This window comes from Alosa pseudoharengus, unplaced genomic scaffold, assembly GCF_046254945.1.
Source record: "Alosa pseudoharengus isolate Yale_2024_CS ecotype anadromous, Long Island Sound unplaced genomic scaffold, YU_APseudo_1.1 YU_APseudo_1.1_scf_18, whole genome shotgun sequence".
NCBI classification, from domain to species: domain Eukaryota; kingdom Metazoa; phylum Chordata; class Actinopteri; order Clupeiformes; family Clupeidae; genus Alosa; species Alosa pseudoharengus.
This window is the reverse complement of record NW_027468650.1, coordinates 5,500,923-5,517,194: the sequence shown is the minus strand read 5'-3', so window position 1 is coordinate 5,517,194 and position 16,272 is coordinate 5,500,923. Positions and strand designations below refer to the sequence as shown.

Sequence of the window (16,272 nt, the reverse complement as noted above, 5' to 3'; positions counted from 1 at the left end):
ATCATTTAACATTAAGAAATGGTATGGAGATCATTTAACATTAAGAAATGGTATGAGAAATGGTATGGAGATCATTTAACATTAAGAAATGGTATGGAGATCATTTAACATTAAGAAATGGTATGAGAAATGGTATGGAGATCATTTAACATTAAGAAATGGTATGAGAAATGGTATGGAGATTATTTAACATTAAGAAATGGTATGAGAAATGGTATGGAGATTATTTAACATTAAGAAATGGTATGTGCTGGTCTGCTGGTGCTATTTATAAAGTGGGCCTCTATGATCCTTGAACATACTTGTGCTTGCGGTACAACATGGTGTGACAAATCGGGACAAGAGGGAGCACTTCATTTCACGCCATCAATTTGAAGTTACCGACTCGACCGTTTGCAGCAACCCTCAAGAGAGCACGTCTTTCTCTCTCTCTCTCTCTCGCTCATTCAGTTCACTTCCAACTCCCAAGAGGCTCTCCTGAGACTGAGTGATCCTTTGCATACCTGAGGAAGTGTGTGAGGTTGCACCAGTGCTGCGCGTCCCTTTGCATACCTGAGGAAGTGTGTGAGGTTGCACCAGTGCTGCGCGTCCCTTTGCATACCTGAGGAAGTGTGTGAGGTTGCACCTGTGCACCAGTGATGCGCGTCCCTTTGCATACCTGAGGAAGTGTGTGAGGTTGCACCAGTGATGCGCGTCCCTTTGCATACCTGAGGAAGTGTGTGAGGTTGCACCAGTGCTGCGCGTCCCTTTGCATACCTGAGGAAGTGTGTGAGGTTGCACCAGTGCTGCGCGTCCCTTTGCATACCTGAGAAAGTGTGTGAGGTTGCACCAGTGCTTCGCGTCCCTTTGCATACCTGAGGAAGTGTGTGAGGTTGCACCAGTGCTGCGCGTCCACGTGGGCCATCTGTCTCTTGAACACCTCTCCGCACACGTCCATCTCCAGCAGGAGCTGCGTCTCGTTGCACAGCACCAGCGGCCGGCGCGTCAGCCCCAGCTCCGAGCTCTCCGTCTCTGCGTGGGAAAGGGACACACCGAGGTCAAGAGGCTCCGCTAATCAGAGGGAGTTGGATTGGATGGTGCTTTTTTGTAAACAAAACATTAAGTTGTTGTTTTTCTCTTAAGAGGGATGTTGTGGCCTGTGGACCTACGCGCCCTTGTGTGAGGGAGAGAAATATGAAATGGCTCCACAGGAAGTGTTGATAGGACGTGCATAATAAACGGCCTGTTTGAGATTCAAAGGCCGCTCTTGCTGAGGGGAAAAGGAAATGATGCAATAGTACAAGGAGTGGAAAAGCCAAAGAAAAACGTTCCCTTCAGATCTGAGGTAAACAGAGGCCGCTCATTCTTTGCTATAACAATATGACTCACAATACAGCTCTGTACTGGTGGGCCCTACAACATGCTGCTAAGATCGCAGTTTCATAGTGCACCACTTCAATCAAACAAAAATGATCCTTTTCCCCACCAAAAAGTGCAAAACAAGTCAAACTAACTTTCCCCATATGATTGGTTACTACAGTTGTCCCCAAACATGTTTGCTCTCGTTTATCAAACGTCCTGATGTCTGTTACTAATAGTACATACAGTGGACAGAGGACAGAGCAAGGTGGGCAAATGCATTGAATACAATATAATATAACACATTAGACATAATGTAATGTAATATAATATAATACAATATAATATAATATAATATAATATAACACATTAGACATAATATAATGTAACATAATATAATATAATATAATATAATATAATGCATAGGATATATCTGAAATAGGGCATGAACAAGGTTATCCACAGCTAACCTTACAGGCTTATCTACACTAGCATTAGAGAAGGCTAATCGAAAGATTAATCATGAAGCCAAGACACTGTGCACGCATCTGATGAAGTGAGTGTGTGATATTTTGAATTGGTAAAGTTGGTAAAAAGTAGTGTGTGTGTGTGTTATCTGAATTGGTTATGGTGTGATGCTTTATGATACAAAGATGAATTGAAAGATGAAATGCACAGTCTAGGGCACTGCTTCTCAACCGGTGTGGCAAGGAATTTTGAGGAACCCATGCGTTTTTAAACAGGCTTATGAAATAGACTAGAAGCCTATTTGTAAACGCATCATTGACACAGTAATGACACCGCCTCTTAATTAAAATGGTTTTAGGTAGTCATAGTAATTGTTGTTGATAAAGTAACCTGCCTGAGTAGATGTAAGTGTTGTTAAACGTAATACATTGTAAATAATTTCCTTATCTGCTTACCTGAGAGTGCACTGCTCATCAAGCTGTTAACTGTCAAGATAAAAAAAAATAGATACCAGGTCAGATTGGTATCCATCCAATATTATGCATGCATGCGGACATCCTGCAGGCTATGGTAATAACAGCTCAGTTTTGGCACAGCGTTTGTGTGTGTGTGTGTGTGTGACAGACAATGTCTTGACAGATGATGTCCATAGGTTGTACACCCCTCAGATGTCAATAGCTTGGGCAAATTCCTCCTTTGGGAAAACTCCACGTGTCCTCCTGTGCCCTGATTCCTCCGCTGTGGAGATTTCCATAAGCGTTGGCTGGAGAGGCGGCGGGAATACTGATGTGGCTGCAGCCTGACATTCACACAGTCACTCTTCTTCCAAACGTAGCTCCTGTTAATGGCCTGAGGCTGCAGAAGCTCGCATAGTCACTCTTCGTCCTTACTTAGCGGCTGTTTCTGGCCTGAGGCTTCAGTAGCTCCACTGTAATGGCTAATCGAGTCCTGACTAATGACATACCACACAGATCAATACCTCTATTATACACACACGCAGTTCCATTTTATGCTAAGTGTCCTTATCACAGCACGCTTGTACTGAATAATAGCTGCCATGCACACACACACATACACACACACACACACGCACACACACACATATGATATATCACTAGCTCTAACCCTGTATCCAGCCCCACATAGAACATATGCTATAGACCCTTTCAAGAGAGTTCCAAATAGAACGTTCAAGCATTGTTTTTGTTTTTATTGTTGAAAGGGTCTATACACGGCATGTAAAGATATCTAATGTAAATTAGCCTCTCTGTTCAATAGATCACTGAATGTACCTGCTTAATGAGCATTGAGACTCATCTCTGAAAAGGCAGTGTTGTGGAGAGGAGGAGGGGAGCTGCTGATCAATTCTGTGACTCTGTGGGGGGTGCAGCATCTCTCGCTGTGATCTTAGCCCCCCCGCCGCTCTGAGACATCATCATAATCCATCTTTTGATATGCCTAACAAAACTTCCAACACATTTCTCTCTTTTTTTGTCCTCTGCTCAGCCATGGATGTTTGCTACGCATATCATCTGAGGGCTGAAAAATCTCCCGGCGTGTAAACAACCTCTCCAAAGCAGAAGGAGTAAACAAAGGCGTCCGATGGGACTCTCACGTGCACCGAGTGGTGAAGTGAGCTGAGCCTGCCCAAACGCCCCCACCCCCCCCCCCAGCTGAGCCGGCCCAAACGCCTCCCCCAACTGAGCCTGCCCAAACGCCCCCCCAGGTGAATTACTGTAGCAGCCCTCCGTGCCACACGCTATATTTGGCCATTTCCTGCTCCAGGATACACACTCGTTCAAAGTAGAGGGGCCCAGCATCGCCAGACGGCCAGTCCAGAGGGCAGAGTGGGGGCAGGGGGTAGTGGAGGGGTCGGGTTCTCAGGGGGGTGGGGAGGGGTCAGAGTACCACAACTGCCCCCGTGTTTTCCCCAGTGACCACAATACCCCTCTCTTTCCCATGTACACAAACAAAGCTGTCACCATCCAGCCTTAGCCCCACACACACTGCCCAAACACACACACACACACTGCCCAAACACACACACACACACACTGCCCAAACACACACACACACACACACACACACTGCCCAAACACACACACACACGCTGCCCAAACACACACACACACACTGCCCAAACACACACACACACACACACACACTGCCCAAACACACACACACACTGCCCAAACACACACACACTGCCCAAACACACACACACACACACACACTGCCCAAACACACACACACACAGCCCAAACACACACACACACACTGCCCAAACACACACACACACACACACTGCCCAAACACACAAACACACACACTGCCCAAACACAAACACACACACACTGCCCAAACACACACACACACACACTGCCCAAACACACACACACACACACACACTGCCTAAACACACACACACACTACCCAAACACACACAGACAGCCCAAACACCCACACACACACACTGCCCAAACACACACACACACACACACACACACACACACACACACACACACACACACACACACACACTGTCCAAACACACACACACACACACACACACTGTCCAAACACACACACACACAGCCCAAACACACACACACACACACACACACACACACACACACACACACACACACACACACACACACTGTCCAAACACACACACACACAGCCCAAACACACACATTGACCAAACACACACACACACTGCTGCCCATCATTCAGAATGTTTATTTCTATGTCATTAGTTAAAATAAATGTTAAAAAATAACTTGAATGAAATCTTTGGATCATGGAAGAGATAAGTGTCTTGCAATGTTATTAATTTCTATGATTTTGGTAAGCACTACACAAACTACAAGCAAACATGACATGAGCTAACAAGGACATGTCCAGTGCAAAGTAGGCCCACATGAACTTGCTTTCATAACCTAGCTAGGTTGGTGCAGCAAACAGACCTGCTCTCAGGTGGAAGCATTCTAAAAAGTCTGTCTGTTTAAAAGTTACGAATAGACTCCTCAAAAAATATTGTACATATATACAAGCGTAAGCAAAGGATATTTGGGTGATGTATGCACATACAGTATATGGGCTTCCTGTTTCAGTTTCAGTTTTATCAAAGATCTCAATTAACATTCAGAATAATAACCAATTTAATGAGTAAGCCAGGGTATTATGCCTCGATTAATGACTACTTAGCTTATAACATTTTAAACATTTATGCTGAAATATTTTACTGTGACCAATATAGTGTTTAAAATAACATATCTTGCATAAGGATATGGCTACTAGGTCATGTATATGTTTTGGCGACATGACAAAAGCTCATTTCTGAAGATTCTGTAAAACAAGTAGGCCTACAACAAATTGAATTCATCAAAGGAAACATAACTTCGCTAAATCACAGTCCATTTCCAAAGCGATGGAGATGCTATTTATGAAAGGGCTGTAATTTGTATGCTCAAAATTATCTTTTCAATCACCTGTGCTGTCCAACAGCCTTTACTCTGTCAGACTGGCCATGAGCCTCGGAGAGCAGAATGTGGACATTATTCAGAACTCCTTCAGCCACATTAGTCTTCAATATATGCAGCCGAGGAGCCGCCAGAGAGCAACGCCGGCACATTTAATAAATGCAGCTTCGTTCAGACGCAATTGGCTCAATTAGAGTGCTGAATTAAAAGTGCTCGCTCAGTTCTTCAAGGACCTGCATATCAGGTTGCTGTATAAGTCTCTTATATCATGTTGCTGTATATCGGAACTCCCCCTAGTACCGTCGGTCCCGTATTTCCGCTGTCTTGCGTGTATGTGTCACTTAATATCCATTTCTATACAAACCAAGATGGCGGATTCCTAAAGAAATGCAAGCACCCACACCATAGGTGTATCTAAATTAGCTATGTACCAAAAATGACATTTTACCGTGACTCGAAGAGCTGTAAACAGTGTTGTAAGGCTGCGTGTACACATCCGCTTGGAGCTCCAGTGGAATTTTAATTTCATGACGAGAATTCTCGGTCTAACCATTCATGTGCCGTTGAAATGGCGTAAATAGGCGACCCATCAAGCCAGCACTATAACTCCGAGCGTGGTAAACAAAATCGGATATTTCAGGCAGTAAATGCTCCCGTTAAGAACCAAACCAGATTTTGTTTAAATCTACACACCTATGGCTACTGAAAAATGTAAGGTTCATTTAGCAAATGTTATTTTGAAGTGCTAAAAATCATCGTTGTTTTAGAATTTCCGAACAAAAGTGGTGATAATTGGGGGTGTTACGATAAGTCTCTTATATCATGTTGCTGTATAAGTCCCTTATATCATGTTGCTGTATAAGTCCCTAATATCATGTTGCTGTATAAGTCTCTTATATCATGTTGCTGTATAAGTCCCTTATATCTTATTGCTGTAGGAAGTCCCTTTCTTTCCTGCCAGGCCAGGTGCAGGTATTAAGGAGATCCGTCTTAATATCATCTCACTAGTCAGGGCAGATATCAGGGGGCTACATGCTGTGTCACGGACATAAGGGGGTCTCCACGTCCACCGGGCCACAGGCTACATGCTGTGTCATTTCTGAAGACTGTTGGGGCCGGTAGAAACGCCTCAGGCTACATGCTGTGTCATTTCTGAAGATTGTTGGGGGCGGTAGAAACGCCTCAGGCTACATGCTTTGTCATTTTGAAGATTGTTGGGGCCGGTAGAAACGCCTCAGGCTACATGCTGTGTCATTTCTGAAGACTGTTGGGGCCGGTACAAACGCCTCAGGCTACATGCTGTGTCATTTCTGAAGACTGTTGGGGCCGGTAGAAACGCCTCAGTGCTGGCTTGGCTGCAGCCAGGGTCCAGTACAGTGATGCGATTTCAGCCTCCCACTAGTCATTACCCTGACAGTTTGGACTCTGACTCTCTCTCTCTCTCTCTCTCTTTCTCTCTCTTACACACACACATACACACATGCTCTCTTTCTCTCTCTGTCTGTGTGTGTGTGTGTGTGTGTGTGTGTGTGTGTGTGTGTAATGCAACATGCTGCTAAGATGTGCTCCGTGCTAGAGTCCTAAAGGTTCCCCCATGTTGTCGACAGGCTCTGATAGAAACAGCACTCTCTCTCTCTCTGTCTGTCTGTCTCTCTCTCTCTCTGTCTGTCTGTCTCTCTCTCCCTCTCTCTCTCTCTCTCTGTCTCTCCCTCTCTCTCTCCCTCTCTCTCTACCTCTCTCTCACTCTCTCTCTCCCTCTCTATCTCTCTCTGTGTGTCTCTCTCTCTCTGTCTGTCTAAATTCTGCCTGACTAGGCCTGACAGAGACGTCTCCAAAGACTTCATCACTGCACAGGAATTCATCAACAGTTGAGGACACTTCAGCGATCCCTCTGACCACTCTTCAGAGCAAATAACTGCCAATGCCCAGTCTAATCTGTGTGTGGGTCATCAGTCTCTCATGCCTCTACTCCGAGGCTGCTTGTGATGTGGACAGCTTGCCATGACTCCGTCCTTGGAGATCTGTGTGTGTGTGTGTGTGTGTGTGATGTGGTGCTGACGAGCGGTTGGGAGTTGGGGGAGGATGGGGGGGCTGGCTTCCTCTGCTTAAAAACAAACAAAGACAGAGTGTAGGGCTCTACATCAATGGAGAGGAGTGTTTAAAGAATATATAAGACTCTGCTATTAGGACCCATTAATGAGGAGCTGTGTCTGTGTCAGTGATCCATTAATGAGGAACAGGTCTGTGTCAGTGATCCATTAATGCGGACTACAGGTCTGTGTCAGTGATCACCACTTGTCCATTCCTCAGCATTTACACATGGATTTACCCAAGGCACACACACACACACACACACACACACACACACACACACACAGATATCTAGATCACAGGGTAAGGGTCCTGATAATCCAACCAGATATCTAGCCCAGTGGTTTTCAAAGTGGGGGCCGCGAGGGGGTGCCAGGGCGCCACAGCAAGTTGGAAGGAAAAATAAAAGCAACAAATAAATACATTTGAAAATTGTAAAATGTACCTATTACTATGAGGGTTGCTCTACAATACCATTATAACTAGATGTACCGCAGAGCGGTACAAAATATGACCGCCGCCCAGTCCAGCACATTTTTTCCACAAAAAGAAATCACGCTGAAAGGCCTATATGATTCTAACTGTCTCACTAAATTGCATTATCCACACTCAATTCTCACTGGTATCTGCCAGACAACAAGTACCAAAACATGATTAGTTCATAGATTTTACATGTAAAATTAATTTTATACAACCCCACCTCCATCTTGCCTGTTCATAATTATGAGAAATTCTTGATTGTTTGTGTTATGTTTATGTTATGTGTGTGTGTGTGTGTGTGTGTGTGTGAGTGTGTGTGTGTGTGTGTGTGTGTGTGTGTGTGTGTGTGTGTGTGTGTGTGTGTGTGTGTGTGTGTGTGTGTGTGTGTGTGTGTGTGTGTGTGTGTGCGTGCCTGCGTATGTGCCTGTGCATGGAAGCGTACATATGTCTACTGTGTGAGTATGTGTCATACGCAGTGCCGGCCCAAGCCTTTTGGGGGCCCTAAGCAGAATTTGATTTGGGGGCCCCCTCCCACAACGCAGTCACCTGTGCTTGGCGATAATTGACAACTTCACACTATAATGTCATATTATAAATTAATACAGTGAGGTTATGTATTAATACAGCGACTGATTATGAACTACTGTCCCCCTGGACACAGATGCATAAGGACCCTCTCCCCCTACCCTGTTTGTGCAAATGTGGGTACAAACGGGTGGGTGTGTGTGTGTGTGGGGGCGGGGTTAGATGTGATTTCCTGTATTCTGGTGCATTTTTGGGATGGTCAGCTGGAGAAGGGCAGTACCTAAATTTGTTCAGATTCATAGCCTTTTGCTTTTTGACTTATTGGTAGTGAATTCACACAACTACTTGGGGTTCAGGGTCCCTTGACCTCTTGGGCTCGGTAGGCTCATTCAGTAATCCATCCTTGCTCACATGCCAAAAATGTTTTGGGGCTCCAATCTAGACTTCTGGCCCCATGTGCTTGGTAAACCAATGTATTAATATAGTTGTTATTTACACCAACCCTGTCACCTTTTAATCTTAGAGGGTACTAAAATCACAGATTTATTTGAAACATTCATATTCAAAGTGAAGCACTAAGGGTGGTTTACTGAAGTTGAATTGACAAATAACAAAATACAACAGCATTTGTATTTGTTGTAAACAAGTACATCAGTTTAATGACTTGTTTTTCAACAGATTTGCTGAACAAATCCGCAAATGTGCATTAAATGAGCAATTTTCAACTACAAAATAAAAACAAAATAGACAAACATTAATAATCAAAAATAAAATGTCCCAAAAAATAGATAATTATTCCTACTTCGTTCCTGGTTTTTAGGCATCTGCAACTCTGCAGTGGACGAACCTGCAATGATTAAATAAATACATAAATAAATAAAAAAAAAAACGATGTTAAATGTGTCGTGTCATATTAACAGGCTATGTAACCATTTGCCATCAAGAAAACCTCACCTTCTGGTAGGTAGAGTTAGGTAGAGGTAGAGATGTGCTCCAAAGGACTTCAACAGTGTCTCTGAAAAAAAAAATATTGCATAAGTGCATAGTTGATCGAGCAGAATGAGTTTATTTTGCTATCATTACTTCACTCAAATAACAAGCAATTCCACATGTAACAATTCATATTCTATTGGCAAATGAGGCATAATCAAAAGAGTATACTTCATTGCAGTATGGTGAACGCTTAACATGGTGATCTACTGCAGCCTAAATATTAGGGTAGCACCGCTACATCACTTGCCACTATCTTAATCAAATGTAAGTTTATTTTCATCACAGAAGTCTCCCCACCCAACATGGTATATGTTCTCAAACACTACCATCTCTCTCCAAAGATCTTAAAGCAGAGCGCACTGCTGTTCCATCTTTGCCTATGAAGCTGGAACGTTACCGATGCCCAGAGTCGCGTTAGTCAGTGGGTTGGGTTGGGACTGGGAGCCTGGGCTTAGTCTGTTGTTGCTATCAGACTTACCACTATGTCACATATTATAGAGCAGTAATAAACTATCAACACTTTCAGGTACGAAATCAGAAACAATCCCTCTGTGGTAAATTTGCCTTCAGCTACGTTTTCATGTAGCTACTGTAGTGCTAATGTCCACTTCAGTCAGCTAGCTAACTTTAATTTACGACATAATAAGCCCACCTAGAGCAAGGGTACATGCTTGATTGAACATCCAAAACAATCCCAATATCCTTGACATCTGAAATACATCTAGATAAATATATATTAATGGGAGACATTTCTCTGTTGATGGCGGAGATTTAGTTCTGGTGATGGCTTATATTAGATCATGACAGCTAGCTAGCTACCTCAAGCACAAAACATACTGTAAATAATCATGCAAAACATACCTGTATCTTGCTCGTTTTTCTCCTCCTCTGTCATTTTCTTCGTTCTGTTTTCGGCACCAGAGAGATACGTCCTTTTTTGTGACTTGTCTTAACATTACCGTCTCTTCCGATTGTTGAACTTGATGCAGTGTCTGCACGAATTGTATATGCACCTGAGGTGTCTAGCACTTTATGCGCGTGACTCAAAAGCTGGCAGACACAGTAGCAGTAGGCAGGCATATTGATCATGAAATCATAATTTTCTTGATTTGAATGATAATTGTTTCATTTATTCATTAATTGATGTCACTTGTTTACGTTATTTATTATGTAAAAAAAAAAAAAAGAAACTCGATTGGGGGCCCCCTGGTGGCCAGGAGGCCCCAAGCAGCCGCTTAGTTCGCTTATGCCTCGGGCCGGCCCTGGTCATACGTATGATTACTGTGAATGTGTGTGTGTGTGTGTATCTGTTTGTGCACATGTGTGCACATGAACTGGGTTAACATGACCCTTGGAGGCAAATATACGGAAAAATGGTCATCCTAGGCCCTACAGTTCTCAAGATATTCACAGAGAACTGTGTCTGGCCTACCCTCCTTTCGGGGGGTCCAGTCCAGCGGGGGGGCTACAGATCAAAACGAAAAATGACAGTTCCATGCTATCCATGTGGGGGTACATGCCCACCAAGTTTTGTGTACCCCGGTCTTTCAGTGTCCCGGGAATCCTTGTTGGTGTACGTCACTAAATGTACACATAAATTGTTTTATTGTAAGGCCCCCCATGAACGAAAGTACACAAAACTTGGCATGCATTCGGAGGGTGTCATAATGATCCTACACTTTCAATTTCGTGCAGTTTTGACCATGTCAGCCAGAGATATTGTGATGAAAACACCTAATTTTTTGCTTTTTAATTTTTAACTAGGTGGCGCTATACATGAAATAAGTGGTAATGGGATGGGTTGACATGGCCCCTTGAGATCAACATACAAAAAAAAGGTGGACCTCCTAGGCCCTACGGTTCTCGAGATATTCACAGAAAACTGTCTCCGGCCACCTACAGGCCAGTTGGTGTATAGTAACATAAATTAATTTATTGTGTGGCCCCCCATGAACGGAATTCCACGAAACTTGGCGTGCATTCAGAGGGTGTCATAATGATCCTACACTTCCAATTTCGTGCAGTTTTGACTATGTTAGGTCACAGATACCTGCGATTACAACACCTCATTTTTACTTTTTTGTGTTTAACTAGGTGGCGCTATACATGAAATGAGTGGTTATGGAATGGGTTGACATGGCCCCTTGAGATCAACATCATGGTCCTCCTAAACCTTACGGTTCTCAAGATATTCACAGAAAACTGTGTCTGCCCTACCCTCCTTTCGGGGGGTGCAGTCCAGCGGGGGGGCTACAGATCAAAACGAAAAACGATGGTTCCATGCTATCCATATGGGGTTACATGCCCACCAAGTTTCGTCTACCCCGGTCTTTCAGTGTCCCGGGAATCATTGACAGAAATTTGGACATGCGAAAAAGAAAAAAAAAAGAAAAAAAAAAAGAAAAAAGAAAAAAAAAAAAAAATCTGACTAAACCTATATGACCGCCGCTTCGCTGCGCGGCGGTCATAATAATTTGTCACATGTCTGAAAATTATTTTTTCCATGATAATGACTGGGAATAATAGTAGAGTGATAGCTCTCATATAGCAGAAAGCCCCAAATGCAATTGTTACACACTGTATGCTCCATCGCGAAGTGCTTGTGGCTAAAATAATACCAATAGGTCCTTGGCCAGAACCTAGTGGTATTTGGGGGGCCTTGTCATGGAAGAGTTTGGGAACCCCTGATCTAGAGCACAGGGTAAGGGTCCTGATAATCCCACCAGATATCTAGATCACAGGGTCCTGATAATCCCACCAGATATCTAGATCACAGGGTAAGGGTCCTGACAATCCCACCACATATCTAGATCACAGGGTCCTGATAATCCCACCACATATCTAGATCACAGGGAAAGGGTCCTGATAATCCCACCAGATATCTAGATCACAGGGTAAGGGTCCTGATAATCCCACCACATATCTAGATCACAGGGTCCTGATAATCCCACCACATATCTAGATCACAGGGTAAGGGTCCTGATAATCCCACCAGATATCTAAATCTCAGAGTCCTGATAATTCCACCAGATATCTAGATTACAGGGTCCTGATAATCCCACCAGATATCTAGATCACAGGGTCCTGATAATCCCACCACATATCTAGATCACAGGGTAAGGACAACCAACACAAAGCAAGTGTGTTAGAACAGAAATATATTCTATCCTACACCAAAACCCAAGCTAAGCACACTTCCATGTCATGGGCATGTTTGACACATCCCATAGGCCCACGGTTGTCAAACTGGGGTACGCGTACCCCCAAGGGTACGAGGACTGATTTCAGGGAGTATGCGAAAAAGTATCTAAGTCATATGCCTTTTCAAACGTTTTCTCTATCCCACGTTGGTAACTTAACTTCCGCATTTGCACTGCACATTAAAAACATATTTTCTCCGCATTAACAAAATATTCGAGAGTGGAGACAGAGGGTAAAACAGCGTTTCTCAAACTGTGGGTCGCGGAGACAGGCCAGGTGGGGCGCAAACTGACGTAAAAAACAGGAGTTTTATTTTTTTTTTTTTTTATCTGTAGCCTAGGCCCAGGTAGCACCTGATGCGCAATGGACGCACTGTGTTATTCATAGGGAAGCGCTCGTGTCAAGGCAGCTTAGTTAGTCCCGACCTGAATGAGATTTTGAACGAGGTTGTGAGAGTGGTGAATTTCATCAAGACCCGGCCCTTAAAAGCGTGTCTATTCTCCGCACTTTGAGAGGAGATGGGAGCTGACCAAAAGGCTGTACTGTTTCACAGCGAGGCAAGGCTTTCCCGAGGTAAAGTGCTGTCGCGTGTTTGAGCTCCGAGTCTCCTCTTCTTGGAGGAAGAGCGCATGTTTGAATCTGCAAGCACGTTCACTAATGAACATTTCTTGACGAAGCTGGCCTATTTTAGCAATATATTTGGAAAGCTTAATGAGTTAAATCTCCAGTTACAAGGCAAAGACAAGCACCTAGCAGATAAGATCACTGCATTCAACAATACGATTGTGTGTGAGATTAGGTGCAGATCTATTTAAAATCATTATATTCAGCACATTTGTAGGCCTATCATATGTTGACTATTGATGAAATTTGTATCATATGTTTATGATCCTATTCACTATTCTCGACAAAATTGCTAAAAATAAATATTAATAAAACAATTAAAAAAAAACTTGTTAACAATTGGTGGTGTTGGGGGCACTCCGGAAGATCATAATGTCTCAGGGGGTACATGCCTGTTAAAAGTTTGGGAACCACTGCCACAGGCCATGGGGTAATGGATGATCAGTGTTAAATGAGTTCATATAGATCTATAAAGAAACCATCTCAATGCGTGAGACTGCCTATTCCCCAGAAATACATTTTATAAACAAAGGCATTGATTTGCGATCGCAGCATGCAGATGGATGGATGTCTGTCACTGCGCAGCCTCTCCCTATGCTGCAGAATCCACACGGTGTCCCCTTGTGATCCACAGGCCTGCATAAACATGTCGGCAGAGACGCGGCCAGGGGCATAACCGGTAATGAAGCGAGAAATACAGAGTGCGCAAGCACACGCAGGACACCAAAATAATCACGTCTCCTCACCTCGCAGTAAGACATCACCGAACGTCTCGTACAATGGAGATCAAAGTCATTATGCCCATTGTGTTTTCCATGAGGTGCTTATAGTAGAGGGCCCCAATCGGCTGAGTGTGTTATCCACCAAGGTGCTTTTAGAGGGCACCTATGGAGAAAACCTGTGTCAACTCAAACCTTATTTGAATATGTTGTATATGCATTTGAATTGCGAATTTGAGCAATTGTATTGAGAAAACGAATTTGAATGTACTATAAATTCGGCAATTCAAATGCAGCCATTGTCGAAGGCTTGTTTCTTCTTTTTTTACATTTGCTCCTAGGTGTTCTAAAACTAGAGTTAATTACTGTAACAGCCATCCCCTCCAAGATTTCTCAGGAAAGAAACACACACACACACACACTCAAAAGCACCAGCACCACAGTTCATTACTGTGATGCACGCCTCTAATTAGGAGAGGATGCAGGTGGATGGCACAGATGAAGGAAAGAGTAGACAAGAGAGAGAGAGATGGAGAGAGAGAGAGATGGAGAGAGAGAGAGAGGAGAGAATGAGATGGAGAGAGAGAGAGAGGAGAGGATGAGAGATGGAGAGAGAGGAGAGGATGAGAGATGGAGAGAGAGAGAGGAGAAGATGAGAGATGGAGAGAGAGAGAGAGGAGAGGATAAGAGATGGAGAGAGAGAGGAGAGGATGAGAGATGGAGAGAGAGAGAGGAGAAGATGAGAGATGGAGAGAGAGAGAGGAGAGGATAAGAGATGGAGAGAGAGAGGAGAGGAGAGGATGAGAGATGGAGAGAGAGGAGAGGAGAGGAGAGGATGAGAGATGGAGAGAGAGGAGAGGATGAGAGATGGAGGGAGAGAGAGAGAGGAGAGGATGAGAGATGGAGAGAGAGGGAGAAAGAGAGAGAGGAGAGGATGAGAGATAGAGAGAGAGGAGAGGAAAGGATGAGAGATGGAGAGAGAGAGAGAAGAGAGGATGAGAGATGGAGAGAGAGGGAGAAAGAGAGAGAGAGAGGAGAGAGAGAGAGGAGAGGATGAGAGATGGAGGGAGAGAGAGGAGAGGATGAGAGATGGAGAGAGAGAGAGGAGAGGAGAGGATGAGAGATGGAGAGAGAGAGAGAGGAGAGGATGAGAGATGGAGAGAGAGGGAGAGAGAGGAGAGGATGAGAGATGGAGAGAGAGAGGAGAGAGGATGAGAGATGGAGAGAGAGAGAGGAGAGGTTGAGAGATGGAGAGAGAGAGGAGAGGAGAGGAGAGAAAGGAAAGGGATAGACAGAGAGAGAGAAAGAGAGAGAGATGAGGGGCACCATAATCTCTCTCTCAGATCTCTCCGTGCTGCCAGGGGGAAAGTTTGATAAGCACACCTCAGACAAAATCCCGTCCTCTAAAAAAGTCCCGGTCCCATTCATTGTTTACTGTAAAGTCGCCACAATTCCCAGCAACGCTGTTCACATCTAAACGAGGCCAGCTGGGTCCAGAGGAGGAGAACGCCCTCCCGCCATCGCCATAGAAATGGGCCTCTGACAATACCAATGAGTCAGAGGGTGGGAGTCGCACTGGCAATCTTACTAGAAGCCTTTATAAAGATGCTGGAGAACTACTGTGTTTGCATTGTAACCGCTTCATCCAGCAGCTCAACTAACATGATGCTGAGAAACATACTTGTAAGAGCTTAAGAGCATCTGAATAATTTAGCACCACACTGACTCTTACTTACTCTTGCTTACTGTTACTCACTCCCTTACTGTCACACAGATAGATGGACAGACAGACAGACAGACAGACAGATAGATAGATAGATAGATGTGGACCTGTAGCGTCTTCCAAAGGGTGACTGAAAGGTAGAACAAGTGGTGATGGTGATGATGATGGTGATTACTAATAACAAACTATTATGGACAACATTAGAGGTCCAGAGAGAAGAGGGAAGAAAACCAGAGGACGAGAACAGAGAGGAGAGACCAGCGCACAACAGAGAGGAGAGACCAGCGCACAACACGGGGAGAGACCAGCACACAGCAGAGAGGAGAGACCAGCGCACAACACGGGGAGAGACCAGCAGACCAGTGCACAATAGAGAGGAGAGACCAGCGCACAACATGGGGAGAGACCAGCACACAACAGAGAGGAGAGACCAGCACACAACACGGATGTTACAGACAACACAAGGCAACCCCCACGCAGTGAACAAAAGCAGGAAGAGCTTATGCGTAGGGGGCCCTGACAGAGAGTAATAGAAATACACAGGCTGGTCAGCCGCACAAAGACAGGGAGAAACCGCATTTAACCGCATAAAGACAGGGAGAAACCACATTTAACTGCATTTAAC

The 16,272-nt window shown here is 44.4% G+C and overlaps 1 protein-coding gene across 1 annotated transcript in view; it reads right to left on the bottom strand.

The window, feature by feature from the left end:
* LOC143131586 (receptor activity-modifying protein 3) overlaps positions 1-16,272 on the bottom strand; it is a 31,341-nt gene that overhangs the window by 9,989 nt on the left and 5,080 nt on the right. Inside the window, exons 2-3 of the mRNA XM_076291224.1 lie at positions 2,262-2,291; positions 855-1,011 (exon numbers count right to left, since the gene is read on the bottom strand). Of these exons, the coding sequence (XP_076147339.1) occupies positions 855-1,011; positions 2,262-2,291 (187 nt within the window). The remainder of the gene's footprint in view (positions 1-854; positions 1,012-2,261; positions 2,292-16,272) is intronic.